Below are 13,924 nucleotides of genomic sequence, written 5' to 3'. Positions count from 1 at the left end.
TGTATAATACTCCTCAATGCAAGGAGGGAAAATTGGGAAAAGGGAATGAGAGAATTAACAGCAAGGGATATTTCTCTGTGTTTTTCCCATGCCCTGTGCTTGTCACAGTGTGGGGTTTCTGAGGAAGGGGGACGCTTCCAGATGGACAGTCAGTGTTTCCTTGTGTAAGTGACATTTTCAGCAGCAGCCTCCAGTACTCTTAGATTGCTGGGAGCCTGAACAGAATTAGGGCACAATCCCTCTGATTATCTGAGTCTCACTCATATCTAGCAGGTTATCCAAAGATTAAAAGTGTCATTTGACCCAGAGACCCTTCCCTTTTCCTGGAAGGAATATAACTATCAAGTTTCTAGAGAAGGAAGAATGGGAAGTTCACCTTCATTATTTTCTGTGACAGAAGGACTTGACTGTAGCAGGACCATGCACATGGATACTTGTAGGAGAAGGGAATACAGGTGACCTTGCCCCTGATAAGTAACAGCTGTGTTAATTACCCAATTCTAATGAAGATAAGTGTGATAAAAGGAAGTGGGTTAGCTGGTGAGGATCATGAAGGAGGAAGAAGCTTGAAGAAGAGGGAACAACAGGATAATGAAGAAGGATTCTGAGGGGAGAGAGAATCACTGCTCTGGGTCTGTGGTTGGAGCCTGTTGTTGGAACCTGCAGTCACAGTCTGGCTGGGTAAAAGCCTGCAGTCAGAGTCTGCAAACTAGTACCTGCAGTCATAGTCCAGCAGGAAATAACCAGCAGTCAGAGGCTGCAAGGGAAACCTCCAGCAGGAGCTTGCTGCAGCCAGAGTCAGTGAACAGTTGTAGTCAGGATGGCTGAGCTGTAAAGAGGAATAAACCAGGATACTTTTCATGCTGTGATAAACAAGAAATCTGTGCCTTGGCTCATTTCTACCCTTTAACAAGAGGGCTGCTGCAACAGATACTGTCAGCATCTTGTGACTTTCAGATGTTTATTTAAATATAATCACTAATTTTGCTGGATTACACTTTTCTTAATTGCGCATGTTCTTTATAGACACAGTAACAGGACTCTACAGTATGAAAAGCCTAATTATCTATTAATTTATATGTTGGGGGGAGGGTGTAATTCTGCAGTGTTTTTAAATTAATCTGATTCTGAAGGATATGATATGTGCAATAGTCCTGAAAAGATACTTAATAAATATCTTTAGCAAGCCCCTGAATTATAGTGGTTTGTATCTAAATATTGAGACATTAAAAGTATTTATTGTCTCAGGCACCATTTCAGTGAAAAAAAAAATCAAAGTAAAATATTCAGGTTTTGAACATGAAAAAATCTTTAATCATAATGTAAAGACTGACATGAAACAGGACATTTGATCCAAAAAAGAATGCTTTTTCCTTTCAAACACTTTATAATGTGTCAGACTTTTAACAAAGGGTTACAGTGAAAGCTTTTCTGGAATCTGACTCCTCAGGGATGCAATGAGCATCTTCTTTGGGGATGTTAAGAAAAGAATGGTCAAGCTGCAAACTCTGCCAACTTGCTTTACTCAGAGTAGAGTTTGATGAAGTGGTTCAATGGTAATTTCTTCTTAAATAAGTGCTTACATTGTAGCTAAGAGCTTTAGTAAGGCCCTGCAAAAACTTGTTTAATTACATCAATAATAGCAAGAAGGCCTAAATAGTAGATTTTTCATGAATATTGTTAAAACCTAAACACCACAACTAATTTGAGAGAAGCCAGCATGCAGGAGTTTTTTCTTGTTAAATTCAGCATGAATCCTGAAAGATCTGCCAAAAAACCTGCAATTAACTCCACTGCATGAAGAAGGGTGTGTTGTGAGTACCCCGAAGTGAAAATTTCTCAGCAGAGAGAAATTATCTCTCTATAAAGCATGTATTATATAGGTATAGTGATTATCTTATTCATTTCAGATTCCTTCCTTTTCTTTGCTTCTCTGTCTAGAATGAACAAACCAATCCTCTTCCCCTACATGCTGTGCTGAGTTTGGGGGATTTTTGTTGTTTCCTCTTACATAATAGCAGTTTCTTATGTGTCTTGAGCTGCTGATGCTGCATTCTGTGGGATAAATCTGTGTTGGGATGTTTTGTTGTTGTTGTTTGAAGGGAAGTCCCTGAGGGTACAGTTCACTTTTTAATCTGCAGCCCTAAAGTGCTGGATATTAACCCTCCCCAGGCATGTGCAGGTATGAAAAAACATCTCCGTGAAACTGCAGCTGCCTTTGTGTCCATCACAGCAAAGATGAGGTAAAGGCTCAAAAGCCATGTTAAGATTTTTCTCTTTCTCATTGTTATAAGGACTTAAATACCAGTTGGTGCCATTTTTGTTAAAGCAGCACCTTCAATTCATGACATTTCTTCATTTTTGTTAATCTGATAAAGGCACTAGGTCAGACTGCTCTTAATGTTTTTGTGTTCTAGACCCAGAAATAGCATTTATTCATGACACTTCAATGGCTAAGTAATGCATTTACTGAATGCACTCCCAGGCATTAATTTCACCAATCTTTGGCTTTGGTGCTTCATCAAATTCCAACTGTGGTTGGAATTTACAATGTAAAGGGACAAAATAGAGGTGGAGAGGAAGGTTATCAACTTTATTTCCTTGCACTGTAATGTTGTCTTACAGTCCAAGGCCTTTCCCTAGTTAACCCCTTCAGATTCCAAGGCCCAGCACCAGAAGAAGATGGGAGCAATCAGCAGATTAACCACGGTTCATACAAGTCACTCCATGCCTGGTCTGCTGTCTACACCCAGTAGCTGTGCAGCAGCTTTGCATAAGACACTGTCCAATAAACGCATGTTTTTCCAGCCCTCAAGTGGCTTCTGTGAGCCACAATTAGAGCTCAAGGAAAAAAAAAAAAAAAAGAAAAACAAAACCAAAACCGCAAACTTCAGAAAACACTAAAATCCTGAAACCCAAATAAGAACTCCTCAGCTCAGCAGCTGCCTGTGTGCAGGGGTGACAGCAATGAGCCCAGCACACTCTTCATCCCTCACAGGGGCTGTAATTCTTGCACATGACAGAGTTCATGTGCACAGTGCTCCTCGTCATGAGTGTCTCTTCTCCTCTGACCTTTCCTGAGGCAGCTGCTGCCAAAATTTGTCTTTGTGAAGGCTCAGAACTCCAAAATCCTCAGCTTGAAGCCCTGTTGCAGGACCTGTCTTCTGACTTCTTAGGGAGCACAGCAAAGTGCAAATTTCCCTGCAAGTCTGATAAAAGTTATTTACATCACAAGTTGGTTTGTCTGTAAAATGGGTCTTCTGACAAGAAGCTCTGCCTGTTGTCTGGAAATGTGGCTCAGAGCACCAGCAAAGTTGCATTCTTCTTACAGATCCACTCCTTTAATGTCTGGCAATTATCTGCCTGGATCATGTTTTTCCTTCTGTAAACAGCACAGTTCTTGTCAGCCTCGATGCTTTTTAGAGCTGTCCTGTTGAGAGACCAAAAGGAATGCTAGTTGTCAGCTCTAAAGTCAGCAATGGTTAAAAATCCTGGTGGTGCTCTTAGTGAGGGGGGTGGCTGGTGCCCACTCGACCACACCCTTGAAGCACAGCAGCTGTGCAGAGGTGGGTTGGGCGCCCCCAGCAGGGACTGCTGTCTTCTGAGGAATGGATACTTGGGATTGTTAGTGTTACAAGGATGAGGATCCTCCCCATGCAGCCACAATGCTGAAGAAAGCTGCACGAATGCCAGCCAATGCTATGTGATAGGCATCACCTTCAGCAGAGGCAGGCAGCACATGGTCTGTAAAGTGAGAGTTGGCAGGGATTTCAGCAGAAGTGTGTAATAATATCTCTGCATTAATAAATATATGAACTGTGGCTGTGGATGGTCCTGGAGGCAGTTTCCAAAAGTGCCCAGCAGGAACCTGTTGACCTGGAACTGGCCATGAAATAGACTCTGAATATGTGCCTGGGGCTGCAGTTAGATCTGTGCTTTGGGTAATTAGCTCAGATTCAGAGTTGTATTTCCAAGCAGGGGTACTACAGTTTGCTTTTCCCAAAGATATCCTCCCCCCCACAAATCATCACCTCTTTTCTTTTACTCTGTGATCTCCCACTGAACTCTGTGTTTTCTCCATGTCCTCAGTGTTCGAGCCAATCCAGATATATTTGGTATCTTTGTCTTTGCTGTCTATAAATTCCTGTGGAATGATTAGAAGGATGTTACCTGCAGAAAAGCTTTCCTGCTGTGCCCAGGTCACAGGCTGTCCTGCCTCATGCACAGCTTTTACTTCCTCTTGAAGAGCAAGGACAGAGATGCAGCCACGGCAGAGCAGCCCCTTGTATCAGCCCATACACATGCCCAGCCTCCTCTCTTCCCAGGGCCAAGCAGTGGAAACAAGTGGAAAGTCCCCAGCATTTCCTCTTCCCAGTCAAAACTACTCTGACTTCTACACTTGGCACATCTTGTGCTTCTCCTCTTCAGCTCAGCTCTGCTGACATTCCCAAACCCAGCTCCTGTGCAGGGAGAGTCAGATGCTTTCCCTGGTGGGACTCTAGCTTGTCTACATGTACTCTTGACATCCAGGCCATTTTCTCTTGGAGAAATGTTTGGCTGGGGGCTGTCACATGCTTTTAGGGCTGCTGCAAGACTCACCATCTCAATTTCATCCTCAATGACAAGCAGCTGGGATTTCCTGGCCAGGCAGTTTTTCCAGCTGTCCTCCCAGCTCTTGGCCTCCTCGGAGAAGAAATAACATCTTCCCCTGTGCAGCTGCCAGCCGGGGGGACACAGCTCACATGTTGTCCCTGTGGGTGGACAGGGGGAACCTTTAGCTCCTACAATGGATGGAATTCCTCCCCATGTTTATGAACTGTTGTCTGGAAAGTGTTCTCCAGGACAAGAGGAGGATATATGGCATTTCTGACAGCAGCTCCTGGCAGAAAGACACGTAATGAAAATACTGGAAGCTTTATACCAAAAGAGGAGCAAGACTGTCATGATTAAAATAGTGGTTTAGATTTTGTTATCACTGCTCTGCAGGAACATCATGCTTCCTGGGTAGCACTAGTGAGTTCCCATAAACTGCAGAGTGTCAGAGAAATGGGAACAGAGACAACAGAACTGTGCACATCACACGTCCTCTATACTGGAAAGGACTAATGTGCCTCACCCTGTACATCTTCACACAGCTCCTCCATGAGCCATTTCAGGAGCCCTGCTGAGATGGTCCTCTCTGAAGAAATGTTACTGCTGATGTTGTTCAGACCATACTGAGGCAAACTTCCTGATTTTCCTGCTCCGGCCTTCAAAACTTGAACAGCCCAAAGTCAAAAAATAACAGAGAGAGGTCATGGTTAACAACAAGGATAAGGAAATGCAGTCTTTGTACCCAGAGCTGTACTGTGAATGTGAGGATGCTTCTGTGTACATTGCTTGGTACAGTTATGAGCAAAATCAGTGAGTAAAGCTCAGTGAGCAAAGCCCTCCTGAGAAGATGTTCGTGGAATGGCCTGGCTTGGAAAGACTTTAAAGATAATTTCATTACAAACCCCTGCCATGGCCAAGGACACCTTGCATTATCCTAGGTTTCTCAGAGCCCCATCCAGCCTGGCCTTGGACACTTCCAGGGATGGGGCAGTCACAGCTGCCCTGGGCAATCTGTGCCAGGGCCTCACCACCCTCACAGTGTCACAGCTACAGCTGGTCTGAAGCTGCACAGATAAATTTGGCCATAAGAGACACCCAACTCTCAGCCTAGCTCATTAAAGAGTAGAAGTAAATGAGACCCTGCGTATGATAATGACCGGTTGGATTCGAACTCAAACAGGGGACCCCAGCCAATCCCATTCAATCCTGAATACAGACATCTAATTGGCCAGTGAGCTGGGCAGTGCTGAGACCTCGACCAATCAGGTGTTTAAACAGGGGAATTTTGAACCCCCTATAAAACGGGGTGTCCATGAATAAACATTGGCTGCTGTCACTGGATCTTGGCATGTTCTGTCGTGTGCCTGTCTCCAAATCTGCAACATCACAGGGAACAATTCCTTCCTCATACCCAATCTAAACCTCCTCTCACTCAGTGTGAAGCCATTCCCCTTTGTCCTGTCACTCCCTTGTCAATGGCCTCTCATTTCCTGTATTTGTGTATAAGTTGATGCCTTTTAGTGCAACAGTAATGGAATTTTTCTCTCAGCTCTTTCAGAGTTTTAACTATGTCTGCAATGAAGGGATGAAGCACGATGTTGCATCTACTCACATTGCTCAGCTTGTAAGGCCACAACTCCCAGTAGGATGAGCAAGAGGACTGCCAGGACCAGCGCCACATAGAACCAGGCTGAGCACCTGTGCTGGCAGCCTGGAGAGAGGCAGGAGGAAGAGCAGCTTAAAGTCCTGACACTCTTAAAATTAACACTGGGGAAACAACAGAGAAATCATCTGCCTAAAATCAGTCTGCTGTCAGGAGGATGCAGTGGCATTTTACATATTAAAAATCTGCATCCATTTTGCATACATGGAAGTGAAATCAAAATATTTGGTCACATAGGTGAAGTGATTGTCAGCCATCCCTGGGACTCTTCCTCCATGAGAGTTATAAAAAACCATGGAATTTTACTTTGCTTTACTAGATTTTCCATGTAGGGCACAAAGGCATTTGTAGAAATTACTTTTAAAAGGAAAGTGTAAAATCTGAGAATCCAGGGAAAAAAGCATCAGATGAAATGATAGATCAGCCCTTCATTGCGAGAGTGTACATAAAGGCTCTTGATAACAGGTTTCACTGTTGGGCAATAGGAAAAACTACATCTATAATTAGTAACCAAACAAAATTGCACAGTACCAGGAGCGGAAGTCTCTTCTCTGCTGTTCCCTTGGGGCTGGGGCTTCACGTGCAGCTCAGCGTATGTGATTGTGTTTCCTGTAAGGAGAGGGCAAACGCTGACATTTGTGGCTGTGCAAATCACCAAGTGGAGGAGCAATAAAGCTGAGCCTGTGTGAAAAAAGGGGTGTGTGTTTCCAGGGCTGCTTGTTCAGCATTTTCCTTTTCCTAGGCAACGACAGGAAAGATGATGATTTACCACTTCCTCCTGCTGTCAGCTCTGTAAGCTTTGAACTGGTGGGAGCTGTGTGGCTGGAGCAGGAGCCAGACAAACAGGCTGAAGGATGGGAAAAACCTGGATCCTATCCATGGCAAGCATCCCATCTGTTGCTAAGCCATCTCACAAGGTACCACAGGGGCTGAGGGAGCACCAGACCCATGACTGCTTTGTGGGGCAGAGAGATGCCAAAAGGAAAACCAGCACTCAGAGAAATGCTGCTGCAGCAAGGTAATTTGTGGGGGCATTCCTGACTTGTGAGTATTTATCCCAGGATATTTCGGGTGGTGCCTGTAACAGCAGAGGAATGGACCTGATGGTTGAAGACATCCTTTTCCAAAAGCACTGCAAAACAAACCCAATAAGGGCATTAAAATCTCAGGGTGTGGGTTAAAGGCATGTAGATTCTTTCTGAACATGTTTTCAATATCATTTACCTGAGTATTTTTCAGAGCTACTGGTTAGTGTTATGGAAGATGTTTGGACCTTTGGGACACTGCTTTTGCTTCCATAAATGGAGAGTTTTTATCCCTCTGCATCAAGAATAAGCTTCTGTGCTACCACTCTAGTTTGTGACCACTGGGGATTTAAAAAAGAAGTATTGTATTAAATTTCACTGATCAGGGGAAAACTTGGCAGAAGAAGAGAGTCTCTTTAGGCTGCAATGAGGCAGCGTTTCATATGAGAATTGCTGAAGTGTGGAGAGGTTTTATAGTAGAAAAAACTACTGAGAACCTGATTGGCAAATAAGGGTTATTCATATAGGGGAGACAGTCTGTGCTTTAGAGAATCTGACCTAATACACTTGGTTGTTTGCTTTATTTCAATTTATTAATTCAATGAACTACAGCAAATTTGTAAATTAAACGTAATTGTTCTCAAATCAAATGTCCTAAAAGTTTTTCTTCTTAGAATGTAAATAATTTTCCAAAAACACTCAGTTTTTTTAAACTTTTCAATGCACTAGCCCTGTAAATGGAGGTACTTCTAAAATAAGTACTTTAGACATTCTGCTACTATTAGTAAATCATTTGTCTCTCAAATGAACATTTATTCCATTAAAGAATATTTCTAAGTCTGTAAGAAAAAAAAAATCCATCCAAGATGGATGATTAAATAAAGTTATTCCTCATATTACAGTGTGTATGGGCTGTATGGGCACATGATTATTTGAATGTGAAGTCCTCAGCAGAGGGTTTTAAATTACCACATGACCTTAATTTTGCCAGATGCTTCCACACCCTCACCTAATTCAACAACAAGGTGGAGATCTCTGTCAGTCACTAAAACTGAAATTTCACTTCCCTGTGCCTGTTGTCAGGTGCAGAAAAACATCTCTGTTTATGGGAAGCTTCTGCTGGGTGAATGTGCCAGAGATTGTTCCTAGAGGGTTGTCCATTAGGGAATGCTGTGTCCAGATGTGGGCCAGCACATCCAGGGGTCTGGGGGAAGCTGGAGAGGCTCCAGGTTGACCTGGTCAATACCTGGAGCAGCCCAGGAGGTCAAGGAGAGGAACAAGAAGTTAAGGCCACAACCAATAGCAACCTACAACTTCTTGTGGGTTAGTTTGGTGATGAACTTGAACTCTCTTTGGTTTGTTCTTCTCCCCAGGAGAGTTCGGTGTACCCACTCACAACTCATAATCAGGCAACTCTCAAATTATCCACGAGGAAATTGGGACACAAAAACTGCCAGAGTCTTTTGCTGAAAAATGGATTCCCAGGTGCATTTATCCTTGCTGGGATTTGGGAACACTTTTCTACTTTTGAACACCTGTTTTGAAGCACACGCACAGTAACAGCACCACAGATAATGCCATTGCTAAATCCTCACCACCACATCAGCAGAGCATCCAAGAATCCCCTCGTCCTTGTTATTCAGAGCACCCGAGTGACAGCTGAAGGCCAACTCTAAGTCCAAGCCCAATCAAACAAAATGTATTTGAGTATAACCAGACATAAGAATGGGGAAGGTGAGACTGGGAGCTATAAGCAGGGAAGAAAATATTAGTTAAGAGATTTTTGTCTCTGTATAATTGAGACAGCATAACCAAGACTTGTAGAAATACTTGGTGGATCTCTGGTGCCTGTTTTTTAAAGGAGATGGAAGCACTGGAGTATGAACAGAAGAACATCCACAAAAATGATTAGCATTTTTGAGAAGTTAAATCTTTAAAGAGAAAAGGGCATTGTGAAATCACTTAATTACCATGGCCAGTGACTTCATGTGAGAAAATACCAAGTTAAAGTCAGTTCAACAAAAGTTTACTAAGAGCTATCCACATGTTACTGATAAATTTCATTGGAACTGGCCTGTCCAAAATCGAGCTTTTGCTTTAGGCAGCATAAAGGAATTGTTTTGGATGTCTTCGAATCAAGATTTGATGTCTGTCTCCCTTCACAATTAAATTTTATCACTTTGGATACTGGAAGAAATTCCAGGCAAGCCCTCTTTGTGTTGCACAGGTTACAGCAGTGCAAACAACATCCATGGGTGCATGAGCACACAGTTCTAAGGTAGTATTTCATGTAATATATATAACAAAGTTAACTCATTTTTATCTTTTGGGTACTGGTCTTGTAAAAATATATAAAAGGTATAGTTTTCTGTCATTTAAGTGCATGTATTCAGAGCGCCATCATCGCTATTAATCTCTATTGTAAGTAGACCATCTAAAAATGCTTATTACACAATGTTGTTTCCTTAAGGGATTAAATACATTAATTACTAATGAAAGCATGAAAATATCCTTAATCTGATGTCACAATCAGACAATATCCTTAGTCTGATGTCACATATTTGCTCATTATAAGCTGTCATTCATATTAGACGTAATCCTGAATTTCGTCCAAATGCTTCCCTGAATGAATTACAAGTTTTTCCCAAGCAGTAGAAATGTCACTTCTTTAGAAAATCTTGTTCCAGTCATCTCCTTACCCTGAATACTGGCTTAATCCTTTGAGGCTTTTTACAAATATATGAAGTGATCACAGATTGATAATTTGGTTCTGGAAAATCACTACTGGAAAATAATAAAGAGCAGGAAGGTTTTGGGAGGCATTTAGTACTTCCTTCAGTGACAGTGACTGTATTTTTGACTGCTACTAGTTTCCTAATTTACTGATTAATTTACTGCTCTTTTTCCATGAACAAAAACCTTGATCTGACTTGTGGTCTAGGTAGTAATTCAGTGGAGCATTGTCTTGATCATGTTATTAATTTAAAAAGAAATATTATGCTCATTTTTCAACCAATGAACACTATTCCAACTTCTTGCCCTTCCCATGCAGCATCTTATGGCATTCTTCTAGGTTAACCCAACTTAAAATGTGAGAGAGAAAGACAGAGAGAGCACAAGAGAGCAAAGAGTGCATGCCCAAGATATTTTACCTGGGTTTGATGTCCCCGAAGGAGCGTGTGGCCTTTCCCTCGGCAGCATCGCCACGGCCGCGTAGGTGACGTCCCCTGCCATCTGTGAGCCTGTCCCTCGGAGCTATGGAAAGAGCAGCTCTAACACAGTCATTTGCATCCTGTCTCGGCTCTGCCTGCCTCCAGACACTCACACACTGTGCTATGGCTCTGAGGAAGGCTGTGAAACACAAAAAAGGAAGTCACTAAGTTCTTTCAGTGCAACTTCAAAGCCTGTTTTCAGCCATCATTCTGTCTCTTCTTGCCCTTCAGAATATAGGAGAAAATGAAGATTAAACCCCATCATTTTCACTCTTATTTAAGAAAAAATCTTGTTGGTCAAAGCAGAGGGAATTCTCTAAGGAATGACCAAAAATGGACTTACACAGGTATGAAAGGTTTGCAGGTTCTCACAAGAACAGAGAGTACAATTGGTGCAGTGGCTGTTTTGTGCTCCTGTGCATAATCTTACACAGCCCATCCACCTGAAAGAAAGATGAATAAGAACTATGTCAGTATAAGGTGTTTTGGAGTTGATGTAACTGTAACCACACAGCTTCAAAAATATAACTCAAATTCTAAGCTGCTGCACCCACGAAGTGCTTTAATGGCTTCACTTTAATGGTTGAATTTAGGTGATATTGATGATGCATTAACATGAACTCAAAATAAAATTAAAAAAATATGATCATATGATCAATGCTTTTCACAAGAATGCTCCCATACTTTACTATAACAGTAGTTACAAGGAACTGCTGATCCTACATTGCTTGAACTATTCACTGCTTGAGCTAACAACTCCACAGATGGAAAACCTGAGTTACCTTTAACTTAAACTCCTTCTTCATTTCCCACGTGTTTGCTGCAGGGTGTTTTGATGACAGTGTTTTCATCCTTTATTTCAGGTCAGGGGGAAGCCATGCAGATTTTAATTGAAACACAAACATTTTCTAAAACCTAAAAATACATTTACAACACTTAGACATGGAGTCCTGTGCATGACATTTCCTGCTAAGAGCTATGCTCTTGGTTTTGTGCCTTATTTCCACTTAGAAAATTCCCTCCAAGTTCAACACAGAAAAGGTCTGCAATCCTACATGGGTATGTTGAAAATAATGTTTATACAGGCTGTTTGCAGGTTTTTGTTACATTCAAAGGCACCTGAAAAAAACAAAGTTTGGGGCTGTGATCTTATATTACTGATCTTTTCCCTTATGATGTTAAAGGCTGGCAATGGTGTTAAGTGCAGAAACAAAAAGGTTTGGGGCGGGAGGAAAGAAGAACCTTTGATAGTCATGGAACAGATTAGTCAGAAGTGCCTGAGTATGATTTATAAGCAATGTATCTAAAACATTATCGGGTTATTATCTGATAATAAATGATAAATCAATACTGTGAGCTGGAGCCTGATAAGGTTTGTTTCACAGACACCTACGTGGCAGCCATATCACCAGGCCTCACATGAAACAGAACTTTGTCCTCTGAATCAGTTTTCCCCTGAACTTCTCAGCATCCTTTACAGCAGGATAGTTAATCTCTGAAATGAAAAAAAGCCCCAAAACCCAACAGTGAACCAAACCAAATTTCCTTATTTGGTGTTTGGTGGTGTGGTTTTTTTTTTTTTTTTTTTTTTTTTTACTTTGGGCCATAAAGGAGAGTTAGAAGGCCAAACAGGTTGTTTGAACTCTCAGTTTCTTTCCATCACTGCACACCCACTTCAGCAGTCTCTCTCACGTGACTGCCTCCTAAACCAGTCACAACTATCCAGAGGTAACAATGTACAGTCTTGAGGCCATTTCCTGTCATCCTGTCCCTTGTTCCCTGGGAGCAGAGCCTGACATCTCTGGGCTGTCCCCTCCTGTCAGGGAGTTGTGAAGAACCAAAAAGTCCCCCCTGAGCCTCCTTTTCTCCAGGCTGAGCTCTCCCAGCTCCTTCAGCTGCTTCTTCACAAGCTGTAAACTGGATTGTTTAATTCTCCAGGTAAAGCCTTGCCTCAGCCTCTTCTTTCCTCCCAGGAAATGAATCTGGATTAATACACAGAGCTTACAGAACCCTATGAGGTCCCTAAAATACAAGGGGCTGTGTATCAAAACATCCATATGTCTACAGAGGGTGGAGTGCTGCTTTAGCCTTGAATTTTCAGACTTTTTGGCAGAACATGGAGATGTACATCTGAAGGCCCAGACTCTCTTGCAGCACCTGCAAGGAAAGATGGTGGGACTGTTGTGTAGGATTTTTCTGCACATCATGTAGATCTTGACAGCCTGGAGCTTCAAGGGCACTGTGGGGGTAGCAAAGGGGTGCGAGCTCATGTCATTCCCCATCCTGACATGCTCCTGGGTGTGCACAGACTCCCCCCTTCCAACTGCCAAGCCTGACTGATGTCACTGAGTGATGTTCTGGTGTTAGCACAGTTACCAGCTATGCACAGAACAAATGTGACAACTGCAGATGCCACCCCTTCTTGTGGGTGTGACAGCATTGCCTTAGTTGCGTGTGGAGGCAAAGGCAGACTGAAAACAGCTATGTGGGCTGCAAAACAGAATCCAGCTAAGCAGAATTCAGCAAAGCAGAATCCAGCCCCTCCTGCCACAAAACCAACAGCTCAGCCCAGGACACTCCAGCAGCCTCATAACGCACATTTGAAAGAATTTGAACTGCTGGTCTGACAATAAAATGCAGTTCCCAAAGGCTGAGCTGCAATACAGAGGCTTCCAGGCTAAACTGAGGGAGTCCCATGAGTAAAATGTTCAGTTTAGGTTTCAATTCTAAGCCTCTGCTGTGTCACAGCAGAGTCTGTTTGTATGATGGGGTGCAAAAGCAGCACCCAGAAGGCATGATCAGAGCTAGGGCTGAAACAAAGACACCTATTGCCATAAAGGAATGTCTGTGCATGGTTATCCCCACACTACAGCAGGACAAAAAGATGTCAGTTTAGCTTTTAAACTCACAGGCTGAAATTTATTTATCTATTTTGTTAGTCCTTCCCTCTTGTGTTCTATTCTGCCATACAGACACAGCCTAGTTTGCTTCAGCTCTAGTAGACCTCCTGTCTCTTACCCTCATGTCTGAAAAAGTCTGGAGTTTGGGTATCACTTTAACCTGTGGGTCCGAGAGCACTTAGCAAAGAAGAGCATCAATTCCAGGATGCACTTGGAAAGGCAAAAATAAAAGGACTTGCCCAAGCCCATCAGCAGGCCAGGGTCAGGGACTAGAAGACTGCTCAACTCTTCTGTCCCTCAGCACAACCTTTTCTGGAGGTGCGCTGGTTTGGGCTGGGACAGAGCTCATTTCATTCACAGGATGGATTTGCAATGGATTTGTGCTGGAAGCAGTGGGGGTAACACAGGGCTGTTTAAGCTATTGCTGAGCAGTGATTACACAGCATCTTTTCTGTTTCTCACCCCACCCCAGCAGCCAGGAGGCTGCACAGGAGCTGGGAGGGGACACAGCTGGGACAGCTGATCCCAACT

The 13,924-nt window shown here is 42.9% G+C and overlaps 1 protein-coding gene across 2 annotated transcripts; it reads right to left on the bottom strand.

Moving 5' to 3' along the window:
• Positions 1-89: 89 nt before the first annotated feature.
• Positions 90-10,516, bottom strand: LOC310908028 (killer cell lectin-like receptor subfamily F member 1). Of its 2 annotated transcripts, XM_083858657.1 has the most exons (7): positions 10,434-10,516; positions 6,788-6,865; positions 6,206-6,304; positions 5,117-5,257; positions 4,600-4,751; positions 4,032-4,144; positions 90-3,430 (listed from the first exon to the last, which is right to left on the bottom strand). In XM_083858657.1, the coding sequence occupies exons 1-7, from the start codon at positions 10,513-10,515 to the stop codon at positions 3,298-3,300; spliced, it is 798 nt and encodes a 265-aa protein (XP_083714783.1). In that variant the 5' UTR covers position 10,516; the 3' UTR covers positions 90-3,297. The 2 variants fall into 2 exon arrangements, with proteins under 2 accessions (XP_083714783.1, XP_083714782.1); XM_083858656.1 differs by lacking the exon at positions 90-3,430 and having other exon boundaries at positions 4,097-4,751.
• Positions 10,517-13,924: the final 3,408 nt, after the last annotated feature.

Source organism: Zosterops lateralis (assembly GCF_965231275.1).
Source record: "Zosterops lateralis genome assembly, chromosome: 4".
NCBI lineage: Eukaryota > Metazoa > Chordata > Aves > Passeriformes > Zosteropidae > Zosterops > Zosterops lateralis.
This window is presented reverse-complemented; position numbering and strand designations above follow the sequence as displayed.

What these genes read in the sequence shown, in the direction of transcription:
- LOC310908028 (XM_083858656.1), bottom strand. Translation starts at nt 10,515, where the DNA reads ATGGCAGGGGACGTCACCTACGCGGCCGTGGCGATGCTGCCGAGGGAA. An exon ending in TTCGGGGACATCAAACCCAG is followed by an intron (nt 6,866 to 10,433) that starts GTAAAATATCTT and finishes CTCTCCTTACAG; the next exon opens with GAAACACAATCACATACGCT. An exon ending in AGAAGAGACTTCCGCTCCTG is followed by an intron (nt 6,305 to 6,787) that starts GTACTGTGCAAT and finishes GCCTCTCTCCAG; the next exon opens with GCTGCCAGCACAGGTGCTCA.